This window comes from Lepidochelys kempii, chromosome 5 (assembly GCF_965140285.1).
Source record: "Lepidochelys kempii isolate rLepKem1 chromosome 5, rLepKem1.hap1, whole genome shotgun sequence".
Taxonomy (NCBI): domain Eukaryota; kingdom Metazoa; phylum Chordata; order Testudines; family Cheloniidae; genus Lepidochelys; species Lepidochelys kempii.
Window position 1 is genome coordinate 24743673 of NC_136384.1, and position 26675 is coordinate 24770347.

Here is a 26675-nt window from a genome sequence, read left to right on the forward strand (position 1 = left end):
CCCTTCCTCTGCACCATTAAGAGAAACTTTATAAAATACTGTGCATAAAGGTAGATTGAAGCATGTGTCAATATTGAATTTATTGTCGTACTTTGTATTTCTGTTAGAGGCATCCTGCCACTTGTACTTCAAGGCACCGCATATTATTCCTAAATAAAAACCTGAGTTGCTTTCAAGGTCCATTTTGCAAGGACCACATCAAATTTAGTTCGCTGTATTTCTCTTTCTAAAATGAGCATTCATAGTAATTTCAACATATATCCCTGCCCCAATGTTTATTAACCATTAAACCATACAAAAGATTGGGATTTGCTTCAACTGGAAGCATTTGTGCCTAAGGTTTGCTTTTACAATCCATATATCACCACCACACCCAACCAAAAATATCCTTAGATGTGGTCCAATAAAAGACATTACCTCACCTACCTTGTCTCTTTCATATCCTGGGACCAACAAGGCTACAAGAACACTGCAAACAGATTTTGGAATTCAATTATTATGCTTCTTTCTATAGTTCTAAGATCTGGGCACTCTTACTTTTCCCCTTGCACCACAACAAGAAAAATAAAAGGTTTAGAAAACCTGACCTATGAAGAAAGGTTTAAAAAAACTGGGCATGCTTAGTCTTGAGCAAAGGAGACTGAGGGGGACCTGGTAAATGTTTAAATATATTAAGGACTGTTGTAAAGAGGACAATGATCAATTGTTTTCTATGTCCAGTGAAGACCAGACAAGAAGTAATTGGCTTAATCTGTAGCAAGGGAGATTTAGATGAGATATTAGGAAAAACCCTTTCTAACTAAAAGAGTGGATAAGTTCTGGAATAGACTTCCCACGGAGGTTGTGGAATCCCTGGCACTGGAGGCCTTTAGGGTTTGTGCCACCCACCCTTATCATAGATGGTCTGGATTTACTTGGTCCTGCTGAAGTGCCAGGGGCTGGACTTGGTGACTTCTCGAGGCCCCTCCCAGCCCTACACTTCTAGGGTTCGAACTCATGCTGAAACGCGAGACGCTTTGGAAGGTGGCACTGGTGGTGCTGCTGCTGTGGCCGTTGTTCTCTGCGGCTGTCTGCTCTGCTGAAACACACCGAACTGGACCGTCTCAGACGGAAGGAAATATCACGTGGGGCACAATATCTATCTTGTGAGTTCTGCCAGAGCTGGCTGGGAACAGTCTCCTAGGAAACCAGGCTGTCACTTGGATAACTCACTAGCTCTGTCTAAAATAAATGTGTCAGTAGCAACTACACCAGTGTAATGGAAGCAGTGCACTGCTTGTCATTAGACACAAGTAATTAGCTCTCTGCTCACTGACCAATTCATTATTTAAATCTCAAACTAGTCCATGTGAGATGGGCTTTATAGCCCCTATAAAAGGGATCAGAGTTCAGTCCCAAGCTTCCTGGGCCAGAAGGGACTGAGGGCGTTCAAGAAGAAGAATGCTCAGCCCGTGAGGCAGGGAACAAATCTTTTCTTTTCTTGTCTCTCCAGTGATTCTCCTCCCACCAACTAGAGAAGGGGGTGCACATACAGCCAACTAAACATGCATAGAATGCTTTAGGTTTCATCATCTTGGGTTTTCATCACTATTATGAGACTAAAATATTAATTGTTAAAAAAAAATTTAATGTGACATATTGCACCATATCTATAAAACCTAGCTATTGTAAACACAAGGAGGGTTTTTAATTACATATAGAGGTCAAGCTATGACTCATAAACAGCAACCCCCTACTCTGTTAACTTATTTTATTTCTGACTGAAAATAAATATTCAGAATTGTTTCCTATATTCATATCTGTAAGGCCTCTCAAAATAACAGCAGCATAGCTAGTGCTTCCAGTAACGTAGAGCCTTGTATACTGTGTCAGGATGTATGGAGCTCACTGATAAAGCTCAGTGAGACTGGCTATCCTCCACTTTTCACTTCAGATTTCCTGTTTGACATTAACTGTTTGTTTTCGAAGGCATAGAAATAAATTAATGATGCGTTCTAAAGTAAAGGTAAGAATACAGCAAATTAACAATTGTTGACTCTCTAGTCATCTAAAACTTCCAGTGTGTTCAAAATCAAATAATAATCTTTCTCTAGTTAGTGTGTTGCTTCCATTCTGATAAATGGAATTTGAGTAGTGCCATCCTGCATACCATATATGCTTCCCCAGATTGTGGTTAAAATGACCAATGTTTGCAAATAAAACTAACAGCTGTTTTAAATACAACTCAAAGGTTGCAGGTGACCTTACAATGCTGTTAATGACACCTCGGCCTAGTGTTTACATTCTGGAATGCCCTCTGCACTGTTCCACTCAGCAGCAGATTAGTATGCAAGCTCCTACAGTCCAGAGGAGGAGGCCTATAGGAAACTGACCTAATGGAGGAGTTTTGCAAGAGGGACACAGTAAAACCACTTCAGTGGCTGGGCAGGCAGTCAGCAGCCTCAGGCAATGTATTGTGTCAATGACAGAATACAAAGCACAAAGTTGTAGCTCAGAGGTTTAATTTACAATGTCTTTGTGAAGTACGAGCCAAAAGTTTATCTTCTCTTGTGATAAAACTCTAATAAAGATTATGCTCTAATAAATTTGTTAGCCTCTAAGGTGCCACAAGTACTCCTGTTCTTTTTGCAGATACAGACGAACATGGCAGCGACTCTAAAACCTGTGATAAAACTGTTTCCAGTGTGTAGTCGTCAGAACATCATAGGTTGTCTATAGATGCTCAGGAGTTCTTTGCTTTTCAAGTAGATTGAAACTCATTGAGGGACGTTGTAGAGGACTTGGTTTCCATAGTCTTCAGCATAACTGTATAATATTACTCGAGTAAGTATGCCACTAACAATAACATCCTCATTACTTTTGTATCCTAAAGTGATAGGCTGTTGGAAACATCACTTGCATAACATTTGTTAGTCTGCGCAAATAAGGATGCAAGGCCAAAATTTTGCACAATGGGCTTTTCTGAACTAGTTGCAAGGCTGTTATGAGGTTAACTGTGGATTTTTTTCCCCCCAAATCAAAGCCCCTGGTTTCTGAACCTAAAAGAATGTTTTAAAGAAGCATAACAAAAATGGACATCTTGTAGCTGATACTTCATGGGCTAAAAATAACTTAGAACAGTCTAGCCAAAATTTTTGAAAAGGAGGCTCCTTCGTCCAGACATGTGGATAAGGATATTAGTCCTGAGGGAATTCTGCACCACTGCGTGTGTGCATAATTCGTGTCCCCTGCTGATTTCTTTGCTTCCCTGCAAGAGCAGTCGTGTGCCCCTCCCCAGCAGGGCGAGTGTCATTTTGGGTGCCTGGAGCAGCAGGTGGAGAGGTAAATCCCTGGGGGAAATTGGGGGGTGCCCTGGCCGGTGACTTCTACCCCACGCCGGGCTCAGCTGCTAGTCCCAGCTGGACTGGAGTTGGAGGAGGATGGATTTTCCCTTTTAAGGAGCAGCTGCAACAAGTGCCACATCTCTCCCCCCCCCCCCCCCAACCCCACATCGTGCCCCATTGCTCCTCAGCCGTGGGAGGAGGGGTTATTGTACAGGGAGCTGCTCCCCCATCTGCCCAACGCCCCTATGTCCAGACCTCCTGCACCTCACCCCCCAAGACCCTTCCTGCTGAGCCCCAACCCTCTGCATCTGGACCCCTGCACCCAGACCACTCTCCCTGCTGGGACCCCTGCATTCGAACCCCCACTTCCCCTGCATCCAGACCCCCTGCTGAGTCCCAATCACCTTCACCTGGACCCCCATACAGAGTGCCATTAACCCTGCACCCAAGTACCCCAACAAGCCACTATGCATCCAGCTCCCCCCTACACCCGCCCCCCCCAAGCCACCTGCACCCAGATTGCCCCACACAGAACCCTCTCACCCCACACCAGGTTCCCCCCCACACTAAGCCCCTCCATACTTGGGTCCTGCTGGGTTGAGCCTGCCTGCCCACACCTGATGTGCCTGGCAGGGAGAGGCAGGGCCCAGTGTTTCTGGGGAGGCCAGACCCTTGCACCAGATCAGGGTTGGGTGCAGCCTCATCACCAAGTCCATGTCCTGGGAGGAGGGGGTCGCTGCAGGTTGATCTCACACCTCCATGCAGCCAGTAGCCTGTGCTCCCCACTGCCATGTTTATTTATTGACCAATAAAATATGAAGAATTTTGCAGAATTTTAAAATACTGTGTGCAGAATTTTTATTTTTTTGGCACAGAATTCCCTCAGGAGCAGAGTATATTTACCCTGCAACATAAGCCCACGCTCGAGCCTGGGCTCGAGCCTAACTCCCCTTGCATCAACACTGCAATTGTGCTACTCTAGGGTTTGGACCCAGGGTTCCAGGACCATGGACAGTAGGTGAACCCCCTCTTTGGGGAGTCTGGCCCGCTGGCCCCACCTCTGCACGCCAGAGCCCTGAAGCCCCTCCCCCCATAAAAGGAGACGCCCTAAGGGGACCCTGCAACAGGAGAGGAGCCTTGGCCCACCCGCCCCAGCCACATTGGGCCAGGATGCCACCACCGCCCTACCCCCCCAAGCACCAGGCCAAGCCATTAGCCTCACCAAGTGCCGGGCCGGGTCGAGCCGCCCCCAGTCGGACTGAGCTGCCCCTAGTACCGGGCCAAGTCGCCAGCCTCCCAGTGCCTGGCCAAGCCACCTGAGTCCGCCGGCAGCTGGCTCTCCACATCCTCTTCATTCTCTCCCCCCGTCCCGAGGAAGAGGGACGCAGCAAGCAGCGAGGGCATCATGGGGAGAGAGGCGAGTGTGGAGTGGACGAGTGGTGAGGGTCTCAGGGAAGGGACAGGGCCACCATGGCCCAGGCGTCCGGTGGTGGGTTGGGAGCAGCGCCAGGGAAGGCTTAGTCTTCCCTGGCTTATTATACCTACCGCCTATGCCCAGGATCCTGCAGGGTTGGGGATCTGAGCTTGAGTCAAGTTAGGGCCCAGGGTCCAAACCCTATTGCTTTGCAGTGTGTAGATGTAGCCCTGCTTGGCTCTGGTCCCAAGAGTCAGCAGAAAGTATCCCACAATTCCATGGGACACCTTCCTTTAATCCTCTCATATCACAACAATCTGCAATCCACTTTGACTCAGGTCTGCACACTTCATTGTGAATGCCAGAGCCCTACGTCTGAGCATGGTTTAGAAAAGTCTTAATGCTCAAGCCCAGGGTTCACTAACATAGCTCATCTGACTGGAGTCCCACTAACCCTAGGCTTACCTTGCAGTGTAGACATGGGGTAAGAGGCCTAACTTTCAAAAGTGTTGAGTACCCAGAATTAAGTAAATAAATACTTATTTCCTTATCTAGACTCTGGGATAAGAGATTCTTACCATAGCTTCCTTCTGTAATAGCTGATAATCAGCTACACCAGTATCTATTAAAGTCAAGACTTGCATCTTTATCAGAATAACTGGGTTTTTCCACCCTTAATTCCAGTTAATTAGTGACTCTTCAAATATTTGATTTTTTTAAAGACTGTATTGTAAAATACATTTGAAATTTTTTATAAGATATTTTACCTGTTTAAAAACGTTCACTTTTAATAGATGTGATTCTAGTGTGTATTTTACTGTACACTTGGCTAGAATAGAATATTTTATATTAATTAATTTTAAAACTGAAATGGGACTTGTAGTATTAGGGGGAAATGTATTCTTTTATTTTCACAGTTCTGAATTTCAATTTGCTGAACTTTTCACATATTTCAGAGTAACAGCCGGGTTAGTCTGTATTCGCAAAAAGAAAAGGAGTACTTGTGGCACCTTAGAGACTAACCAATTTATTTGACCATAAGCTTTTGTGAGCTACAGCTCACTTCATCGGATGCATGCTGTGGAAAATACAGAAGATGTTTTTATACACACAAATCATGAAAAAATGGGTGTTTATCACTACAAAAGGTTTTCTCTCCCCCCCACCCCGCTCTCCTGCTGGTAATAGCTTATGTAAAGTGATCACTCTCCTTACAATAAGAAAAGGAGTACTTGTGGCACCTTAGAGACTAACCAATTTGAGCATGAGCTTTCGTGAGCTACAGTTCACTTCATCGGATGCATCCGATGCCTAAGAGATGCCTAAAAGAAACTAGAACAAAGGACAGTAACTACGGGGATGTGAGTGATTGCTGAACCCAAACTAAGAAGGAGTCCAGTCTGTGAAAGAAGCTTATTGGAACATCTCTAAGCGTGAAATTTACCTGTATGCAGTTTCTCAATGTATTTGGCTTAGACTTGCGAGTTTTGCTTTATTTTGCTTGGTAACTTACTTTGTTCTGTCAGTTATTACTTGGAACCACGTAAATCCTACTTTTTATACTTAATAAAATCACTTTTGCCTATTAATTGACCCAGAATAAGTAATTAACACCTGGAGGAGCAAACAGCTGTTTTAGTGTTATAGAGAGTGGACAATTTATGCGTTTACCCTGTATAAGCTTTATACAGAGTAAAACGGATTCATTTGGGCTTTAGTCTCCCAGAAAGACTGAATACTGGGTGCTGGGAAAGTCTCTGTTAACTGAGAAACCCCTGGGCTAAGGGGATCTTAGTGTCTGAACTGCAGGGGGGCGTGGCCCAACCTCTTGGTCTGTACTGTAGCTGACTGGAGTGTCTAACTCAGCAAGATGGGAGTGCAGGGAAGCCTTCTCTGGCAGGGGGGTCTGTTCTGAGTGGTATCCCAGCATATCTAGTGAGAGTCTTGAGGGAGTTTCTGTGACCCAACCCCGTCACAACCTTATTTTCGTTGCATTTGTTTTCCAAGAATAGTCTTAAAAATGTTTATTTTGGACTTTTTTTAAAAAAATCTGCTTATCTGAGTATTACCTTTTTCAAAATAGCTAGCCAGATGGATTCAAGGAACACTTGTGCAGGTCACATACGTCTAACACCTTTCCTTTCTCCTGGGATCACAGTACATTACATCATATTTATATTTACAAGACAGAATTTTAATGGAATTGTCCAGATGGTTGAGTCATCTGTTGTCTGAAGTTTTGGAAGGATTATACTTTCATCTTGAAAAGACTGTTAAATTTATAGTAACTTTTTTTAGCCTTGTAAAATGTTGAAGGCCTTGCGCTGTCTCTGGCAATAAGAATTATCCGATTTTCAGCAGATTCTGTAAGATCAGTACTCTACTGCAGAAGGCAAAAGGATAGATTCTGAATTAATTTGGGTTACATGTGATGGAGAGAGAATCCAAAGATACAGAGGAATCATATTTCTAAGACTACCCAAATAGACAATTGTACTATAGACATTTAGCACTCTAGAAAACTCTGTGTATAAATGGTATCTATGAAATGCATGTTGGCAAACTAATTCGGGGCTTGTGATCCTGTGGCAGGGTGTATGAACCTCATTCTGGGCTCAACCAGGAAGGGGTTAAACCCCTTCACTAGGCTGGGGAGGAAAAGCTGGCTTGTGGAGGCTGCCTGAAGTATAGCTTGCAGGAGTGACAGCTGTGGGCCATTAGTCAGATGAACGGTGGAGCCATCTGTGCCTTGTGGACAGGAAACTTATCTGTAGAGGGAATTGCTTCTGGGGAGCAGTGGAGCTTCCTCTCCAAATGAGAAAGGAAATGGACCTGGGGGAAGGTCTCATATGCTCTCCCCTTTAGCTCCTCTGTGTGGTCATCTTCCCAAAAGGGAGTCTTTAGTTTGGGGTGGTGTTAGGCCAGCTGGACAAATGAGACTGTAGGTCTAATTGCCTACACAAAGAAAACTTAGTAATACCCAAAGGATCTGGAGTTTCTAGTGTTTCCTTTTGTTTTTCTACCAGTCTTACCCAACCCCAAGCTGTGGGCAGTCACCTTGTTATGTACACAGCAGAAAAATTACTGCCTGTGAATCCATTGAAGAGCCATGATTCTCTGCCACAAACCCTTCCCTTAATAAACCACAAATTGAGGACCTCAGTAACTCAGCCGGAGGCTAGGGGTCTATTACAAGAGTGGGTGGGTGAGGTTCTGTGGCCTGCAATGTGCAGGAGGTCAGATTATCATGATGGTTCCTTCTGACCTTAAATTCTGAGTCTATAAGAGAAGGGCTGCAGACACACCTTCAGCAGGCTCTTGGAGAAGTGGGGAGACAATTGACTAAATTCTGATTCAGCTGCAGTTTACATGTTCCTGCCGGCTTGCTCTGCTCTCTTAAGACCCTTCTAGGGATATTGGTATAACAGGTAGTAGGTTACTCAGGACTCCTTTTTAAGAGAGGTGGATCCAGATCCATTTCAGATGGCTTCTGAAAACTCTTCTCATCCACTACAGTGATAGAATGGGGAAATAAAATGAAACTTTTGGAAACTAGCCACATTTCATGAGTAGACCCTGCCCCCGCCCCTCTTTCTTGCAGATTTCAATGGTCAGTTTTTACACTTTAAGCTTAGTTTTTGGCTTCAGCTTTGGGAATGCCAGGAGCACACTATCTGATATCTTGGCAAGTGGCACTTGCATTTTGTGCTGAGAAAGGTATTGACTCATTTGGTTCCTGCTCAAACAGGATGTCATTCCATCCGCTGGTCCTGGAATGTGGCAGGTAGTGTGGAACTGAACGAGTGAGTACTGATTTCTAGGCAACTCAGTGCAAGTCACAAAATATTTGGGTTTTCAAAAGAATTAGGGGCTATAAATGTACCTAAAATTATGGTTTTATAGCAGATCTAGTAAGTTTCCCATGCCCAGCTTCAAAACTGAAATTCAGAAACTCTGCTAATATTCCAGACTTGGTCCATGTACTTTTTCGATAGTTGGCGCTAGTGAGCGAATGTATTTTTGTCTATTTCAGGTTGTTTTCTCCATTACCTTTAGAGGAATAGGTTGGCTGCAAATGAGAGAGCCATCTGGGTGACCGGAACTTGAATGTTAAAAGGGAATTTACTTTTTATATGCTGGTAAATTTGCAATTATAGTTAAGGCTATGATTATGTCATGGAGGTCAGTAGGAGGACCCCAGAGCTGCAAGCATCTGAGTGGGGACCCCGCAGCTTCCTGGGCAGGGGGCCTACTGGAATGCCCAGCCGCTGCAGGCAGCGGGGGAGATCCCAGAGCTCTCAGCAGCTGCAGATGCTGGACCCTCCTTCCTCCCTATTTTGTCATGGATACTTTTAGTAAAGGTCAGGGACAGGTCATGAGCTTCCATGAATTTTTGGTTATTGCCCATGACCTGTCCATGACTTCTACTAAAAATATCCGTGACAAAATCTTAGCCTTAATTATAGTGCCAACTCTAGGGGAGAGTTCCACTTCCTTTAATTGCGGGGGGGGGGGGCAGGGCAGAAGTCTGTTCTTCTATAATAGCACTGTAAATCCATTTAAAATTTAGAATCTGTATTTGATTTTGTCAATCTAGTGCAGAGATACTATGTTGGGGGAGGGGGCTGGTGTATTTTATCACTTGCAAGTGATGAGCCACATGGCAAATATACGGGCAAGACTTTTGTTCTGCCCCTACCATACTAAAAGTTTTGATCCAACCATCTTTGGACAGCTGCCACACTGTTTGTGTCATGTTTCTCTGGAGGGAGTAGTGGTGGCTACATGGAAGCAGGAGCTATTTCTGTAGCCACATTTCATCTGCCCTCTAACAAAGCATAGATAAGATAGGAAAGTGCAGTGAGGAGAAACATCCAAGCACTCAAAACTGTCAGAGAATCAGATTTTTATGTGCAGAATGACTTTCCAGTTTTCTCCAGTTTTACTGTGAATGTATCTTACGTGTAACTTGCCTGTGACTTGGATTATCCTCCATTTCACTCAAGAAACTTTCAACAGCAAGCCAAACTCTTAGTTGTAATATATTTCATTCACCGACTGACAAGTATTAGATCATAAAGTCAATCCACGGTGCACACATTTTTCAAAGCCTCCTGAAAGTCAGACAGATAATGAAACTTTTAGCCTTCTTTTAGGATCCTGAAGTGCTCTTCAAGATTGTCTTGAGCTCTTAAAGACTCCAGACAAAATCATTTCTTGGAACAGGGGCCTGGGTGTCATTTGTTCGTGTTTGTTTTATTTGGCTGTGTCACTTAGTTTGAGGATACAGAGCTGTACCCGGTAACAACTGATAGTTTCTTCAGTTATAAATAGACAATGTTTTTACTGCTCAGAATAGTTTTCAAAATTCATATCAAAATCTCAAATTGGATTCCTTCTGAAAACTACAAGACTATCAGACTCTGCAGTATAGTAGATATCAAAAATAATTCTGAATGTGTCTTTAAAATTAACCTTTTTAGTTCTCTATTGCTTCTCATGCTTTCCCTGCTTTACTCTGATAGGTATGTATTTTGGAAGATAACTTGTTTATCTATGATCATGGAACTCTATTAGGCAAGTTGCTCATTGTTTAGCAATTTTTTTTAATTTGCAGACAAGGCTCATCTATCATGCTGAAAGAACAGACCATGTGATCTCAGATGGGTATTTGTACTATATATAGTGTAATACAAAAGTGGCTAGGAGAATGTTTACAGTATTCACAATTCTTAGAGATGATCATCTTGTCACATTTGAACTAGTCAGCATAGACTGGTACTGCAGTCTTATGTTTAACTCTAATCTTTTTATAAAGTCCACCCCAGCTTGCTACATACATGTACTGAGTCTACTTCATCATAATGGAAGCCATCTAAAAAAACTATAACATAACTACCTTCTTCAAACACAAACTGCAAAGTTTGTGTAGGGGTAGAGAAGAGTAGTAGGAATAGTAATACTTGTCTTAGTAATATGCAGGGAAAGGAGTGGAATTAAAAGCAGTGAGGAACAGATTGAGGTGGATGTCAGAGAAGCAGGTTCCAACACAACCAAGGTTGGGCTACCTGCTCACCAAACACAAGAGAGATCCATTAAACATGGTGGTCTCTGAGCAGTGATTCTAGTGAAGAAGGGGATCAAGGAGGCCAGTAAAGATCTGAGTGGATGTAGCATGCTCAGTTGCTCAAACCGGCAAGCAGAAGTGCTGCTGAGTTAACAAGAGAAGTCCTGCTAAGAGAATGCTATGTGAATTAATAGTTGAGTGGTGACGATATGCACAGACCTGAATGGATGTGACCTAACTGTGTAGTGTAAACCAGGGCTTAATGTATGTCTACACTGCAGTAAAACACCTACAGCTGACTCAGGGCCTATAAAATTGTTATGTAGACATTTGGGAGCTCCAAGTGTTTTATTGCAGTGTAGACACACCCTTAGTGCCTGCCCCAAAGAACTTATTCGAGTCTCATGGTTATGAAGGCATGTGGTGTTGCAGGACACCACATTTACACATTTAATTTTTCAGGGTCCATGTTGCATAGCTGTTTACACAATAACTGTATAAAAAGTTAAGGAGTACTTGTGGCACCTTAGAGACTAACCAATTTATTTGAGCATAAGCTTTCATGAGCTACGCTTATGCTCAGATAAATTGGTTAGTCTCTAAGGTGCCACAAGTACTCCTTTTCTTTTTGCGAATACAGACTAACACGGCTGTTACTCTGAAACCTGTATAGAAAGTTGTTTGCATAACTGCCTGTATCCCTATAGCTCATGGGAATAATGATTTAGTGGTGTGCTATTTGCTGCTGAAAGTTTTCAAAATATGCCCTTTACCTGATCCAAAGTCAGATTAGATTATCTGTATATGGTATTTGCTGGCCCTATCTAGCTTTAAGGCTTGATATTTTTTTTAATAGATTTTTACTTTTGTTTTAAAGGAGACTAAGAAAGTTAAGTTCTCAATTCCTTTGCAATTTAAATGGAGTTGGGTGCCTAATTTCCAGGCTTCTCTGGAAATCCTAACCTTAAAAAAATCTGCATTTCAAAAGTGGGTGCCATCCCCTATTCATAGTTAGTCCATTAATTTAGTAGTTCTCCATCTTTTTTTTAAATTCTGCAAACCTCTTTGCAGACCACCTCCTTTCCAAACCTCCCTCAGTATCCCGCTATGTGTCTTACAGATGTTTTATTCTAGGGATCACAAGGAAAACCTAAGGATTCATGGTAGTCTGTGGAACACAGTTTGAAAACATTTATATTAATCAATTTATCTGATCTGTGTTGTGCCATCACTAGGGATTTCTCTAGAAATGAGAGACATCTTTGTATCCGGCAGCAGACACTTATTAATAGTATCACAATCTGATGTTAATTTCAAGGAAAAACAATGCTCTGACTGCATATATACTGTATTCCAAATCCTTAGAAATGGAAGAAAAAGTAGATCAATGGAAAACCATGACTTCAAAGGGAAGTGCTTTTAAAAAAGGATTTTAGGTTGTTTTGGGGTTTTTTCTTTAAAGGCCCATAAAAAAAGATATAGTATTTCATTTGTTCAGATACACTGATCATTCTTGGTCTAACCACTTTCTGACTTACTGAGAATGATCAGTTGCATGTGGTGGGGAAACTGCCCATCCTTTGTCAAACAAAGATAAATCTCCAGTCACTTTATTGGTGATGTGTGATTTGATAAACAATGGGAGGTGGCTTGACATGTTGCCAATACGCTAGCTTACTGTCAGTGATTTAAACCTCATTTTATTCCATTCTTGTTACTTCAGGATCTCTTTTCTCTTTTGAGCAACTATCGCAGTTTTGATTAAGTAACCTATTTCTCAACAGCGGATGAAAGAGCACAGTTAGCACCAAGATGACTGCATGCTCAGATCAAGTCAGTAGAACTGTTTAAAGTTAATGAAAGAACCCTTGCTCCTCCCCCAATGAAAGGGCTGGATTTCATTTTTTATGTGAACAAATGAAAGCTAGTGTCTGACTCTAACTGGCCTCTTCTATTTAATGTATTTTAGCATCATTATTGTAAAGTTTTAATGGGAAAGGGGAATAAGCAGTATAGGGTTTATATAGGTATAAGGCGCAACAGAGAATACAACAATGGATTAAAATTTCTTGTAAAATGGTCACAGATTATTTGTTTGAGTAGCAGCCGTGTTAGTCTGTATCTGCAAAAAGAAAAGGAGGATTTGTGGCACCTTAGAGACCAACAAATTTATTTGAGCATACGCTTTCGTGAGCTACAGCTCACTTCATCGGATGCATTCAGTGCTGTAGCTCATGAAAGCGTATGCTCAAATAAATTTGTTAGTCTCTAAGGTGCCACAAGTCCTCCTTTTCTTTTTGCAGATACAGACTAACAAATTTATTTGAGCATACGCTTTCATGAGCTACAGCACTGAATGCATCCGATGAAGTGAGCTGTAGCTCACGAAAGCGTATGCTCAAATAAATTTGTTGGTCTCTAAGGTGCCACAAATCCTCCTTTTCTTTTTACAGATTATTTGGTTTGCCTGATTTGATTTCCACCCTAAAAATTGTTGCTCGTTTGCATTTAATAGAGTGACTGCCTCATCTGTGGCAAGTGTTTAGTCTGTTACTGAAAATGTTAAATGTCAGCCATTGTAGTCAAACAAAAAAAAAAAAAGGGAAAGGGAACACAATGGCCAGGTTAAACTGGGAAAATAGGATTTCTGATGTAACCATTAAATGTTGAGGTGTAAATTATAAACTATTTCCTTGGTATAAATTTGTTGTGATAATTTCTCTGCATTCCATTTTGTTGACAATCACTCCCAGAGTTGCCGTTCAGATCTGGTGTGTTATAAAGTTAATGTACATAGCACCTTTCAGCAGAGAGTTCACAAGCTCCTTGAAATGGCTTAACACAGAAATACTTCAGTGGAACATAGAGTATAAGATTTTCAGTAAAAACAAATTATGAATTTGGACCTCTCCCAAAACATTTATCTTTTGAGGATGTTTTCCCATATGACCACATTCCCTCTAAACTCTGCCTTTCATACAAACTCCTCCATCATACTTCTCACTCAAGAAAAGAAATGGAATGGTCGTTTGTTTTCTGAGGCTTTCTTATAAAGTCCTGCATGATCTGGTGATGGTTGGGTTGGCTGTGGCACAGTCATTCATCTAGCCAGTCTCAAAGGCTATGTCTACACTACAGAGTTAAGTCACGGCGACGATCAGTAACCACTATAATTACATCACGCGTGCATGTTCACACAACGCTCTTTCTGTCGGTGCAGTGCGTCCACAGTTGTTGCTCTAGCATAGACAGTGAGAGGAGTGCACTGTGAGTAGCTATCCCACAGTCCAACTCCCCACCTTCTGCAGCTAGGAGTTGTGGGAAGGCGGAGTGGATCGCAGTGCATCAGAGGTGCGGGCTCAATGTCCCATGATGCATTTTTTTCTGTCCCATCATTTCATGGGCTTCCGACTATGTTTTGTGCCATGTTTCAATGGCCCCTGTTTATTGTGCTCCTGCCATCTCTGCCTGAAAGGATGGATCCTGCACTGCTCTCTACTGCTGTGGTCAGTGTTACGAACACAATGTGGCTAATCATGTAGTATATCATGAGCTCTGAACAGGAATCTGTGGTGCCTGCCCTGCTTTGTGCCATGGAAAGAAACAACACCGGTTTTACTTTTGGTATTTGTGAAGCAGTTTCACATGGTGGACTGTCGCTGTTGGGCTCAGGAAACGAGCACTGAGTGGTGGGATCGCATCGTTATGCAGGTCTGAGATGACGAGCAGTGGCTGCAGAACTTTTGGAAGTGGAAAGCCACCTTTCTGGAACAATGTGCAGAGCTCTCCCCAGCATTGTAGTGCAAGGACACCAAAATGAGAGCTGCCCTGGTACACCTGCATCAGCTCCTTGATCTTCACACGGCACTGAGGTGTGTCCTGTTTGTAGTCCTTATCCAACATGTCACGAGAAAACTGCCCATAGGTAGTGAAGTTCCTATGGCTGGAGCAAAGGTGGGACTGCACAGCCTCCTCTCCCCACAGTGCCAGCAGATCCAACAACTCAGGTATGCTCCAAGCGGGAGAGCGTTTGCTGCATGGAGTTGCCAGGGTCAGCTGGGAAGATACGATGTGAGCTCTCCACACTGAGCAAACAGGAAGTGGAATTTAAAACATTCCCAGGCCTTTAAAGGGGGAGGGGCAGATGCCTGTGTACCTGGGTGCATAGGCACCAACTCCGTGGATGCTCTGGGGCTGGAGCACCCACGGGGAAAAATTGGTGGTGCTCTGCATCCACCAGCAGCTCCCCGCCACAGCTCACCTCCGCCTCTTCCCCTGAGCACGCCTTCTCCTTTCTCCTCCTCCCAGCGCTTGCTGCCGCAAAACAGCTGTTTTGCAGCATAACAAGCTGTGGGTGGGAGGAAGAGTGGGAATGTGGCACGCTCAGAGGAGGAGGTGGGGCTGGGATTTGGGGAAGGAGTTCAATAGGGGCAGGAAGGGGCGGAGTTGGGGTGGGGACTTTGGGGAAAGGGGGCAGGACAGGGGCAGGAGGGGGCAAGGTAGGGATGGAGTCGGGGCGGGGTGGGTGCGAGCACCCACAGGCACCAGGAGAAGTTGGCGCCTATGCCTGGGCGCAGGGCAGCGGAGTTCGAGCTACTCACCAGAGTGGTCAGGATGGGCATTGTGGGACACCACCTGGAAGCCATTTCTGGTGAAATAACCAAGCACGGTGTCTACACTGAAACTTTGTCAATCTAACTTTGCTGCAAAAAGCTCTACGCCTTTTGACTCGGTGGTATTATTTTGTTGACAAAGCAGGAGAGTTTTGTCGGCTGGAGGAGCACTGTAGTGTGTACACCTCTGCTGTTTTGTCAACAAAAGCTGATTTTGTTGTAGACAAGGCCTTCCACTCCTTTCCTTTCCAAATGATGAGTCACTGACTTTGAAAATACCAGGAATTTTAATTTGCTGCTCAGCTTGCCTGTAGTTCCGATTTCAGTGGAGATAACACAACCTGCCTCCAACAGACATACAACAATGCAAGGTCACTTATATCCTCTCCTATAGATTGTTTGCCAAGGAAAAAACTAACATAGTTAATGTTTGTTCAGTGCTTTGCAAATGTAAAGCACTACAGTTATAACACAACTACTATCACTTTACCGCAAGGACTGTTCCCTTTTCTTTCTTGAGAACATCAGTAAACTTAACATAGCTGACGTTTAACTTGATTACTTGACCGGTGGCTATGGGACTCACACTTTGCTCAACAAAAAGACAAGGCTGATATGCGTAAGGATGTAGCAATTTTACATTTTATTCAGTTTTCAGAGTAGCAGCCTTGTTAGTCTGTATTCCCAAAAAGAAAAGGAGGACTTGTGGCACCTTAGAGACTAACAAATTCATTTGAGCATAAGTTTTCGTGATGCATCCGATGAAGTGAGCTGTAGCTCACAAAAGCTTATGCTCAAATAAATTTTTTAGTCTCTAAGGTGCCACAAGTCCTCCTTTTCATTTTATTCAGTGAGTTTCTTACCTAGTAATGATATTGTAATGATACTGTAGTAATGATCTTTTACAAGAACAGTTTGTTAGTTACCTTCATGTTAAGACTTCATTTGTATTTTAAAACTTGTATTTACTCTTTAACAGAGTATTCCTGGCTAAACTATTTCAGCAGTTACACAGTCTACCAAGTTGATTATCTAAACAATCCCAGTAATGAAGCATATCTTCTCAGTGACTCAGCACTAAATGTAATGTTTTTTTTATTAATGTGATATGTAATACAAACATAGGAGCAAATGGGCTTTGCTCAGGGGAACCATGCAGGAGTTGGGGGAAGAGAGGAGGTAACCTCTCAGGCTAGACAGCAGTACAGTAGCTGCTATCAGATTATATTAGTAACAGCTGCACTGGTGGTCTCCTTCTGAGTGATCCCTTTGGCTAATGGATCTGCATAGTTGCAAGCTCCACATTTCCTTTGCTGACTATTGAAGGTATTGCAAAACACTTTGCTTTGGGTTTTGAAGGCCAGTTCCATCCTTGCTTGTAACTACAGTAGAACCTCACAGTTACAAACACCATGGGAATAAAGGTTGTTTGTAACTCTGAAATGTTCATAACTCTGAACTAAATATTAGTAGTTCTTTCAAAAGTTCACAGCTGAACATTGACTTAATACAGCTTTGAAACTTCACTATGCAGAAGAAAAATGCTGCTCTGTCTTTATTTATTTATTTTAGTAGTTCTCATTTAACACACTACTGTATTTGCTTTTTTTTTTTTGTTCTGGTTTGTTTTTGTCTCTGCTGCTGCCTGATTGTGAACTTCCGGTTCCAAATGAGATTTGTGGTTGACTGTCTGGTCAGTTCGTAACTCTGGTGTTTGTAACTCTGAGGTTCTATTGTACTCCTGAAGTAGATAAGGTTGAATGGGTATAACTGGGGACATAATTTGGCAACTTGATGATCAAACCCAGCTGTAACCTATATTTGAGGATTTCTGATCCAGGGATGGAATTTCAGTCATAACTTTTTGATATTTTTTTCTTGCTTTTTGTGGATTTGTCAGATCCTTAAATAGCTAACTTGGAAGACATTAGAAAGACGGTGTGACTGTGGAGATAGGTGATCACTGTAGTACAGCACAACCTCTCATCTGAAGATAAAGGGAAGGTGAAAATGGGTGAGGAGGGACACTGTTTCATTTGGAAAGTTAAGGTTTAAGCTAAACAGATGCTACTGGGGTCAAAGGCCTGCAATGTGCAAGCTCTGCAGGAAAGAGGCCGCAGCACTCAAATCCTACAGGCATAAAGGCTTAATGATTTTGAGTGCATAATGCTGGGGTTTTTTTCTTTTTGAGAATTCTGGATAACTGGGGTGGGAATAATCTGGGTTCCAGAGGTTTTGTGTTGAATGTAGTTATATAGTAAGAAAACCCTATACTGATAATATACTGGTTTCAGAGTAGCAGCCGTGTTAGTCTGTATCCGCAAAAAGAAAAGGAGTACTTGTGGCACCTTAGAGACTAACAAATTTATTTGAGCATAAGCTTTCATGAGCTACAGCTCACTTCATTGGCTGCATGCAGTGGAAAATACAGTGGGGAGATTTTATAGACACAGAGAACATGAAACAATGGGTGTTACCATCACTCTTGTTACAGTGTGTATGGTAACACCCATTGTTTCATGTTCTCTGTGTCTATAAAATCTCCCCACTGTATTTTCCACTGCATGCAGCCGATGAAGTAAGCTGTAGCTCATGAAAGCTTATGCTCAAATAGATTTTAGTCTCTAAGGTGCCACAAGTACTCCTTTTCTTTTTTTGATAATATACTGTTACCCCTTTTGGATTGAGTGGTTATATCCTCCCCGCCGCCGCCAAAGTTTTGCAGGTTTCTGTGAAGAGAAATTGATGGTGTCTGGTAGTATTGACACAGTCCTGTTTGTTTATTTACAAAAAACGTACAACTCTGTTTCCCTGAACATAGTTGGAATCAAACAGCAGGAGGCAGTTTCTTTAGTCACAGTTTCAAGCCTCTTCCAAGGTAGCACTTTACCCAAAAGCTCTCTTAGCTTTTCTCTGTGGCTTCCGTGCTGCCTTCTCTGTGTGCTTCTGTGGTGGTTCCCTTGCTTCTCTCTCACAGACACAGCTGCAATCAAATCAATCCCTAGTTATCAGACTCCTGGGAAACCCCTTTGTCTAAATGGTTCAGCCACTGCCCACATGTGGTCTGATCCTTGGGCAGTGGTTTTCCATTGTTTCAACTATTGCTAAAGAAAGCGGCATGTAATCGTTCCATCATTTAGCCTGAATGCAAGGCAGCTATCATGCCCAACAGTTTCAGTGAAGCAGTGGGATTGCTCAACCCTCAGCATAACAAGACAAGAAAATCTTAAATAGAAGAATTAAAGTTTTGTCTAAAAATTCTAAAACTTTCCATTTTACCCAAAACATAGACTTTATAGGCTTCGTATCCATGTTATTTTGTCTCCTGGTATGTAATGCCTAATTTTTTAGTATCCAGTTCAGTTTTACTATAATATTATGTTGGAGGTGTGTCTAAAAGAAAAATGCATTGGAAATTTAAAAAATAGTCTGAGAAAAGCCTAGATAGAAGGTTGAATCTGTTTCATTAAGCTGAAATGCACACTTGATCTGCTCAGGCATTCAGAGGTACACAAACCGTTATCACGGTACAGAATGTTAAGTGTGTTTAAAAGGAAGCTGCTGGTAGCTGGTTGGCACACTGCCTGAAGAAGAGAGTGATTTGTTCTTGCACCAAAATACACGCACAGGCTTTTTCAGGCTCTGATCCTGCAAACTTAAGTTTACTTTATAAACTCACGCTGCTAAGTTTTTTGTGCAGCTTCATGAGATGTGCCTTTCAAATTATTCCATTTGCCAATCTGCATATTCATACATTTGCTTTTAGCCATAAACATTGCTTAAAAAAATTCCTGTACATATGTTGCTGCAGAAAGGGGTTAGATTAACAGTACTACTGGAGAATGAAGTCCTCTGTATTGACAGCACAGCCACAGCAGGGCAAGCTTTCCCACAGACCCCAACCTGTCAATGTGTTTTAACCTTCTGGAAGATCTCATTCAAATTACTTAATGTGCTAACTTGTATATTTTCAAATAACTTGCATATAAGCATAAATTTAAGCTTACGGTCAACGTGCCTTACCTTGAGCACTGGCTGTGATTGGTCATGGAGGTGCCAAAAACTCGGTAGGTGAGTGTTGAGGGTGGCTGAAAGGGTAGTTAGGTAGGTGGGAACTAGGTGAACTAGGGTTCACCTTTTCAAAATGCAAAAATGGGGCACATGCAGGACAAACTTATTTAGCAAATCATAAATTTTCCATTGACACCTTTCATGATATACTTTGTACAAGATTTGTTGCAATTGTCTAACAGTGCCAATATTAATGATATTTGTGGTCCTATTTCAGTCATACAGCATCACATCCTCTTCCCCCTGTATACATGTTTATACCAGTCACAGCACTAGTGCTGCTCAACCCCAGTCCACTGATGGAGAATTTTTTGCTAACTACAAATCAGTGCCAGCACAATTCTCCGCCACCCTTTTTGAGAACAGGGTGTTTTTCTTTGTTTTGTTTTTTGTTTTTTTTTGTTAGTGAGAATGTGGATATGTGGCTCCAATCCATTCCTTCTGGGAGAACTGAGGAATTAAGAATTACTCCCTGATTCAAAACATTTTAAATCAAAAGGAGCCTCTCTATTGACTCTAATGGATATTGGGTCAGGCCTTTCTCTTTTGTCCTGAGGGCTCATATACAGGGTTCCCCCCAGGATTCCATCTTGCTCTCCTTCCTGTTCAGTGTTTATAGGGGAGTCCATGAGCCTATGGCTTCATCAGGGCGCTGACACCCATTCTTACATTACCATCTCTTCCTGCCTGCTAGTGTAGCGGAATCACTTGCCTGGTATCTAATGGAGATTTTTGGGTGTAGATGAGGGCTAGCTGGATAAAACTCAACGCAGAAAGGAATGGGAGCACTCAGAGTGAGTGAAATACCGTGCGGGGGAAAAGGTAGAAACTGTATGTGCACCCTGGAGTGAGGGTGCTGGGTTTGCCTCCCAGTTGTTGCAAAAGTTATTGGATCCCTGACTGCTTCTAAATACCTGGGCAGTGACAGTTATCAAAAGTGCTTTCTGTTTCCTTTCAGGTAGGCGTCTCCATGGTCATTGATTGGGTTACTACAATGCCCTCAGGCTAAGCCTTCAAGAGATTCAGAAATTGTACCTAGTGGAAAATGTCTTGGCCTCTGTTCAGAGACCTGTATTTCATGATCTGTCTTGGGTACCAGTTGATGACTGGATCCTGGCTACATGAAGTACGCAGTTCTTACAGTCCACACGCTTCAATGCAAGTCGGCTAGCAGCAGTGTTCTACACTGAGGGCCTTTACTTCAAAATTATCCGCCTCACTCACCTATTAGTCTGCCAGATCCCAGGTATGGTGATCGTCAGGGCATGCTGCTGGACTTCTCTTCTCCCAGGCTTTACGGGAGGCAGTGGATAGACTGAGCAAAGAGATGGATTGTGGGGTGGAGTTCATTCTTAAGCTAGAGGTCTTGAGGATTTTCATGGTGTTTTTCTGTTTATTCTTAAGCATATTAGTGATTTTAAATACAATGGTGAGGAAAAATAAATAAAAGTACCAAATTGTCTAAAGTATACTTTATAGGTATCTAGTTTCTGTTTTAGGTGACAACTGTAGCATAGTATAAGGTTACCATCTGTCACTTCATTTTGCTAATATGCTGGTGTCTCTCAGAGATTCATATAATTTTCATTACATTTAAATGAATATAACTTTTGATCCAGTTTAAAAACATAACAGGCCTTGTATCCTAACTATAACTTCAATGAGTTCATTGCTGCTTGAGTATAGAGAAGGGACTACTTTCTAAACAGTAATTTAAAAGGGGTTAGTTAGCCTTTTAAAGTAGAATGCACCTGTTGTACACTATTAGTTAATGTGTTAAGTGATCTTAAATATATGTGTCAAAAATATGGTTATACTTTCATTTAAAAAAATCTTAAAATCATAAAATTGGCCGAATTAATTCAAGCTGATTAGTGTAGTGGCCCATTCTCCATGACTCAGGATTGCTAAAACTAGGAATAGCTTCAGTGGTGAGAAGAGGAGGTATTAAATAGTTTGAGAAGCTGTTTTCACTGTGCTCATTCTGCTATATCCAAATATAGATCTTGCTGCTCTACCTCCATCATCTACTTCCTTCCCCTCAAAAAAGGAAAAATTACCCTTTCTTTTTTAAATAGTCAGTATGTCAGTAACCTTGTAGTCTTGATATTCATGTCCGATTAACAAAAATAAGTTTTCTCCCTGAGAGAGAGAGCATTAACTTGTCCAAGTTCAAGACTGTTTAATTTTTAGGTAGAGTAGAATCACCATAGCAGTTTCACGTGTTAATAGGAGCTATCAGGTGAACAATGCAACCCTTCTCCAATCTCAGTTGTATAATATATGTGCATACATTGTGTTATGGAAAAAAAAAGGTTGAAAACTGAGTATTACAAGATAAAGTACTGCCCCTCTCCTTTTTAAAAGAGTAATTCTGTACTGTACAATGTTTTGTTGTTAAAATAAGCTTGGCACCATTGTACAGAATAAGAGCTGGATTCAAAACACTTCATGCTTTACAAGTTTAAGGTCTGTAAATCTTCATGCACATCTTTCACACTAGATGAATATCGGCACATAATTTTAGGACCCAGCTATATTGAAATCAGGTCTGAAATTTTAATGAGGCATGTGACTGAACATGGGATCAGTGCCTCTTGCATACAGTGATCTTAGTGTCACTAACACACTAGGGAGAAATTAAAAAACTGAAATCAGGATTAGAATAAACTGTGTATGGCGTTGGGGTTCTAGCGTGGTGACTTGCATATGACAGAATACTGCCAAACTAATCGTTGGCATATAATCAAATAACGTTTCAATTTTAGTTACTTGCTATAGGTTAATATTTAAATCCCCTCTTAACTGGTTCTCCAGGATTTGATTATATTCTAAACTATTGAGCAGCCCTGTAGTTATATCAAGGTTCATGCTGCCAAGGATTTTCAGTAACAGTCTTAATCTTAATCTTTTTCCTGTAGCTTAATCTCCAATATTTGAGAACTAGAACTGGTCATTTCAGGACATGAAATGTGCTTAAAGATTAGGTCCTTTCATCTTCCTTTTGTGGAAATGTAGGTTAGTGTTTCATGTTGCCAAGTTTAAAGGGGCACTGTCAATTTTAAAATCTACTCCATTTCAAAAAAATTAATGAAATACTTGCAGGTGTTGCTTCTGCCTTGGAATTCGAATGCTAGTTTTTGTAACTTTACCATCACACTTTCCAATTCTAAAAAATACTTTTTTTCTCCCTGTTTTGTAAAAAAAAAAATCCATAAGAGTAAGTTAACCCAGTAAACTAGTTGTACACAAATTGCAGTCAAACACACAGGGTAAACAAACTGAAAAACAGAGAAATCTTGCAGTAATCTTAGGTGATGGATTTTTTTAACTACTATTACAGGTAAGACAGAAAAGTAACTTTTAGGTGGAGAGTCCTTTTAGTTATCCTTTAAAAATTTTTTGATAAGCTTCATTTTAGTCTGTTTACAAGAGAGAATCAAAATTTGCTGGTATAACTAATGCTTTAGATTCTACAATAGCGTATGCCACAGCTGTGCTCCATATTAAGAATATAATATGCTGGACTAGCCATCTCACTTGCACTCCACAGGCTCCCAGTGCGCTTTCCTCCTTTGTCTGCTTGCCACTTCCCTTTGACACCACTGCTGTTCCTGGCTCCCCTCGTTCCAGACTCAGTCCCTTCACATGCTGTCTGTCTGCTTGCCCGTCCTAATTGCTCACTCTGCTTGGAGTTTTTCAACTCCCAGTAACTTGTAGGTTATCTTAAGACCTGATGCTTCTGTTCCCATAAGAAATTACTTGAACTGTATTTTTGAAGACTTTGACTGAAGTATGCATGTGTGCAGGCTCATGCTCTTTCTGACCAGCTTCTACCCATTCCATTTTTCAGGATGTCTTTAGTTGTGCTTTTATACCTAGCATGCACCTAATTTAGATTAGTGAGAACCCTGACTTATTTTGCACATGTGTAAACAGAAACATCAATATTTCTGGTCCATTGGGAAAACTAGGCTCCGTGATTGCTTGTCTGTCACTGTGGAGAGTTCCATGCCTAAGAGTTTCATAGGCTGCAGGTTTTCCAAGTGACCCACTAATGTGGATTCAGCACCTATCAAAAAGGCACTGATCTGGTTCTGATGTAGTACCTCCTGAGAGCATTTGAGTTCAAGAGCTAACTGTTTTTGGGAACAACCATAGTCTATTTAAAGAGCCTCCTCACTGGATGTGTAATGTTAGTGTAAAAAAAAAAAAAGGCTTTGACTTCTGTGCAAACAGAAGACTCTCTTGCTGGGATTATAGTTTAGTGTTCTTCCTGGTTGTAAGGTGGGGATGTAGAAGGGATTTTGGGGGTAATCAAACAGGTATGTTTTCCCACTCTCCTCCCCATTGGCCAACTGGATCCATAGCTCAAGTACAGGGAATGAGGTTCTGGTGCTGTTTTGTTTTTTAAGTGGTCCTTGTGCTCTAAAATGATCCAGAATGTGCAATCTTCTGTCACTAATCAGAGAAAAGACCCCTCCAGAGAAAGGGGACTAATGGATTGTTTGGTAAAGATTAAAATACTTGGTGGTGTTCTCTTGTCTGCAGCATTCGAAGGTAGGGCTGGAATACCTGTCTGGGTTAGAGGTTTACACGTGGCAGGGGAATAAAAATGCAATACAAGTGGTTATAATCTGCAAAGGGAGATCTCTCCGCCTATTGGTCTGCTGTGCTACTGGGAGCTGCAGAAAACGCTTCTCTTGAAAAGGTTTCTACAGGCACACAGTGGTATGGGGAGGGGGCTTTTGTTTGCTGAATCAGCTAAGGGTATGCCTCCCAGGTAGTCTTGTCTCGTGTATCATGGGATTAAAAAGGTAGCTCCTGGCAACTCCAGCAGAGCTCTAAAACAAAAACAATGAACTAGAGAAGTGAAGGGTTCATGTATGAACCTCATTGAATCTTAATGAGGGTCCAAATGGATTTAGTTCTGCAGTACTGCTTTACAGAGCAACTTTTCTACGCTAGCTCTCTCCTTTAAGTGCTGTGCTGTAGATTGACCGACTGGGATTGACCTAAAAAATTGCAGTGCACTCACTCCTCATCTCACTAGTTTAAAAGAAATCCATCTGATCTGACTTGAGCTATTGCTAGTCCTTGAAATCATGCACCACATGATCCATTTTAAGTTATTCATAGGGGTCTTTATCAAGTGCCAGCTCTTCAGTGTGTGGTTTCTTGCTTGGCTTTTATTTTAACTGTGATAGATGGCAAACGTATGCATAGTCATTCAGCGCAGCATGGAAATATTGCTGGCATTGATTTCTCTTAAATATTTCTTTTACTGCAGACTAATGAGTGGAATAAGAATGACGACCGGCTGCTGCAAGCTGTGGAGAATGGAGATCCAGAGAAAGTGGCTTCACTGCTGGGGAAAAAGGGAGCCAGTGCCACCAAACAGGATAGTGACGGCAAAACTGCGTAAGTCTGCCTACTTTTAAAACTTTTTTTTCAGTGTCCTCAAGGGATGAGGAAGACACAGACCATTCGCTGGGAGCACGTTCCATTTGCAAATTGGCCTTAGTAGCTGCAACTACAAAATAATGATCAGCCTGAAAATGGTCCCTCTTTCCCTTCGTCCTAATGCATTACAGGCTAAACAATTTTTTTCTGTTCCAGAGCTGTATTTACAGTTTGTACTTAAAATATCTATTTAGAGTTTCAGGCCATTTGGTGACATGGGTCTAGATTGCTGGGCTGATTGGCAGCTCCCTCGGGAAGGGACTTTTGGCACTTTGGGATGTCCACATTCCATGGTGCAAGCTCCAAACAGGCAGAATGGTATTTCATTAAACCTTTGGGGCTACTTTCCCCCATGCAGGTTTGGTTTAGTTACACTGCAAAACTGAAATGGTAGTTGCTTTAATGGGTGCTTTAATGCTTTGAATCCATAATATTGTAACAAGGATTTAAGCCTTACAGAACCTAAAGCACTGGGCTTCCCATTGTGATTGGTGTTCGAGAACAGCGCCTGTGCAGAAGAGCTCTTCATCCCTTTGGAAAAGTGAAAGTGGCATTTACTCCCCTCTTCCCTACCCCTTTTTCCTTTTTCTCCTATTGTGAAAACTTCCTAACTTGCTTACGGGAGCACAGGGGATTACAGTCTGTCCCTCAGACCTTTCCTTTTGATATCATATAGAAAACATGAACAAATGAGGAAATCGCTCACAGCCTGGCATCCCATGAGAAAAAAGGCTTTTAAAGATTGCAGGTGGGGGGGCGTGGCAATCATCCTGTCCTAGGAGAGGCAACACAAAACCATTTCTACCAAGTTCTACAGTACTACCCTAGGCTGTATTTATGGAGTCATGGTGTGCTTCCCACTTCGTCTGTTTCAGTTTGCCACTTCTATTCTATTTCTGTTCTGCATATGAGGAATATTAAATGATGGCAATGACTCATGATGACTTGAGACTTTCTTACCATAGAAGTCTGTGTGTTCTAGTTTCTTCAAGTGGGCGTTTCCATATTTTAATATGGGTTTTACTTGAACTTACATGCACCTTTTTCTTTTTAAACAAATAATTTGAGATAATTCAAAAGATACAACTGAAGTACTTCAACAGCTATTTTCATTAGATATGTCTAATGTCCTCATTTTTACCCAATCGTAAATTAAATAAAACTATAATTTAGAGCCAGTTTCTTTTTTAGAATTAACTCCACTGTATCCGGTATAACCTTTCTTCTACTTAGGGAGTCAAACCGGTATTTATTTTGGTTTTGTTCGGGTTCAGTTGCATTCAGTGTGTTCGGGTTCAGTTCCAGTTCAAGCCACCAAAGAAAACAACAACCGAGTTTGGTTACCACTTTAAACTGGTTCAAATCAAATTTTAATCTCAGTGGACGTAATCTCAAAAAAGAGAGCTGAAACTATTTTGATTTTTTTTAACTTTGCTTGAGTATCTTCCTAGTGTTTCTGTGTTGTCAAATAACGCAGTTATTTTTATGAACAATTTATTTTAGCAAACTAAAATAACATCTTCTAATATTTGCTGTGTTATACTGGACCTCTGGTGAAAGGATACATTTGAGTTTGGGGCAACTGGAGGGAGGAGATGCCCTAGGGGATGGGGATGGTGAGAGGAGGCCTGTCTAAGAGGGAGAAGGGTTGGGGAGCCATTACCTTTTTCCTTGGGCTTGAAGAGTTATTAACTTCTTGGCCCAGGGATCATTCCACCTCTTCT

At 41.9% G+C, this 26675-nt stretch overlaps 1 protein-coding gene across 2 annotated transcripts in view; it reads left to right on the forward strand.

Annotated features, from left to right (window-relative positions):
* RAI14 (retinoic acid induced 14) overlaps positions 1-26675 on the forward strand; it is a 133994-nt gene that overhangs the window by 45256 nt on the left and 62063 nt on the right. For both annotated transcript variants that reach the window (XM_073343703.2, XM_073343704.2), the window contains exon 3: positions 24779-24909. In XM_073343703.2, the coding sequence (XP_073199804.1) occupies positions 24779-24909 (131 nt within the window). The remainder of the gene's footprint in view (positions 1-24778; positions 24910-26675) is intronic.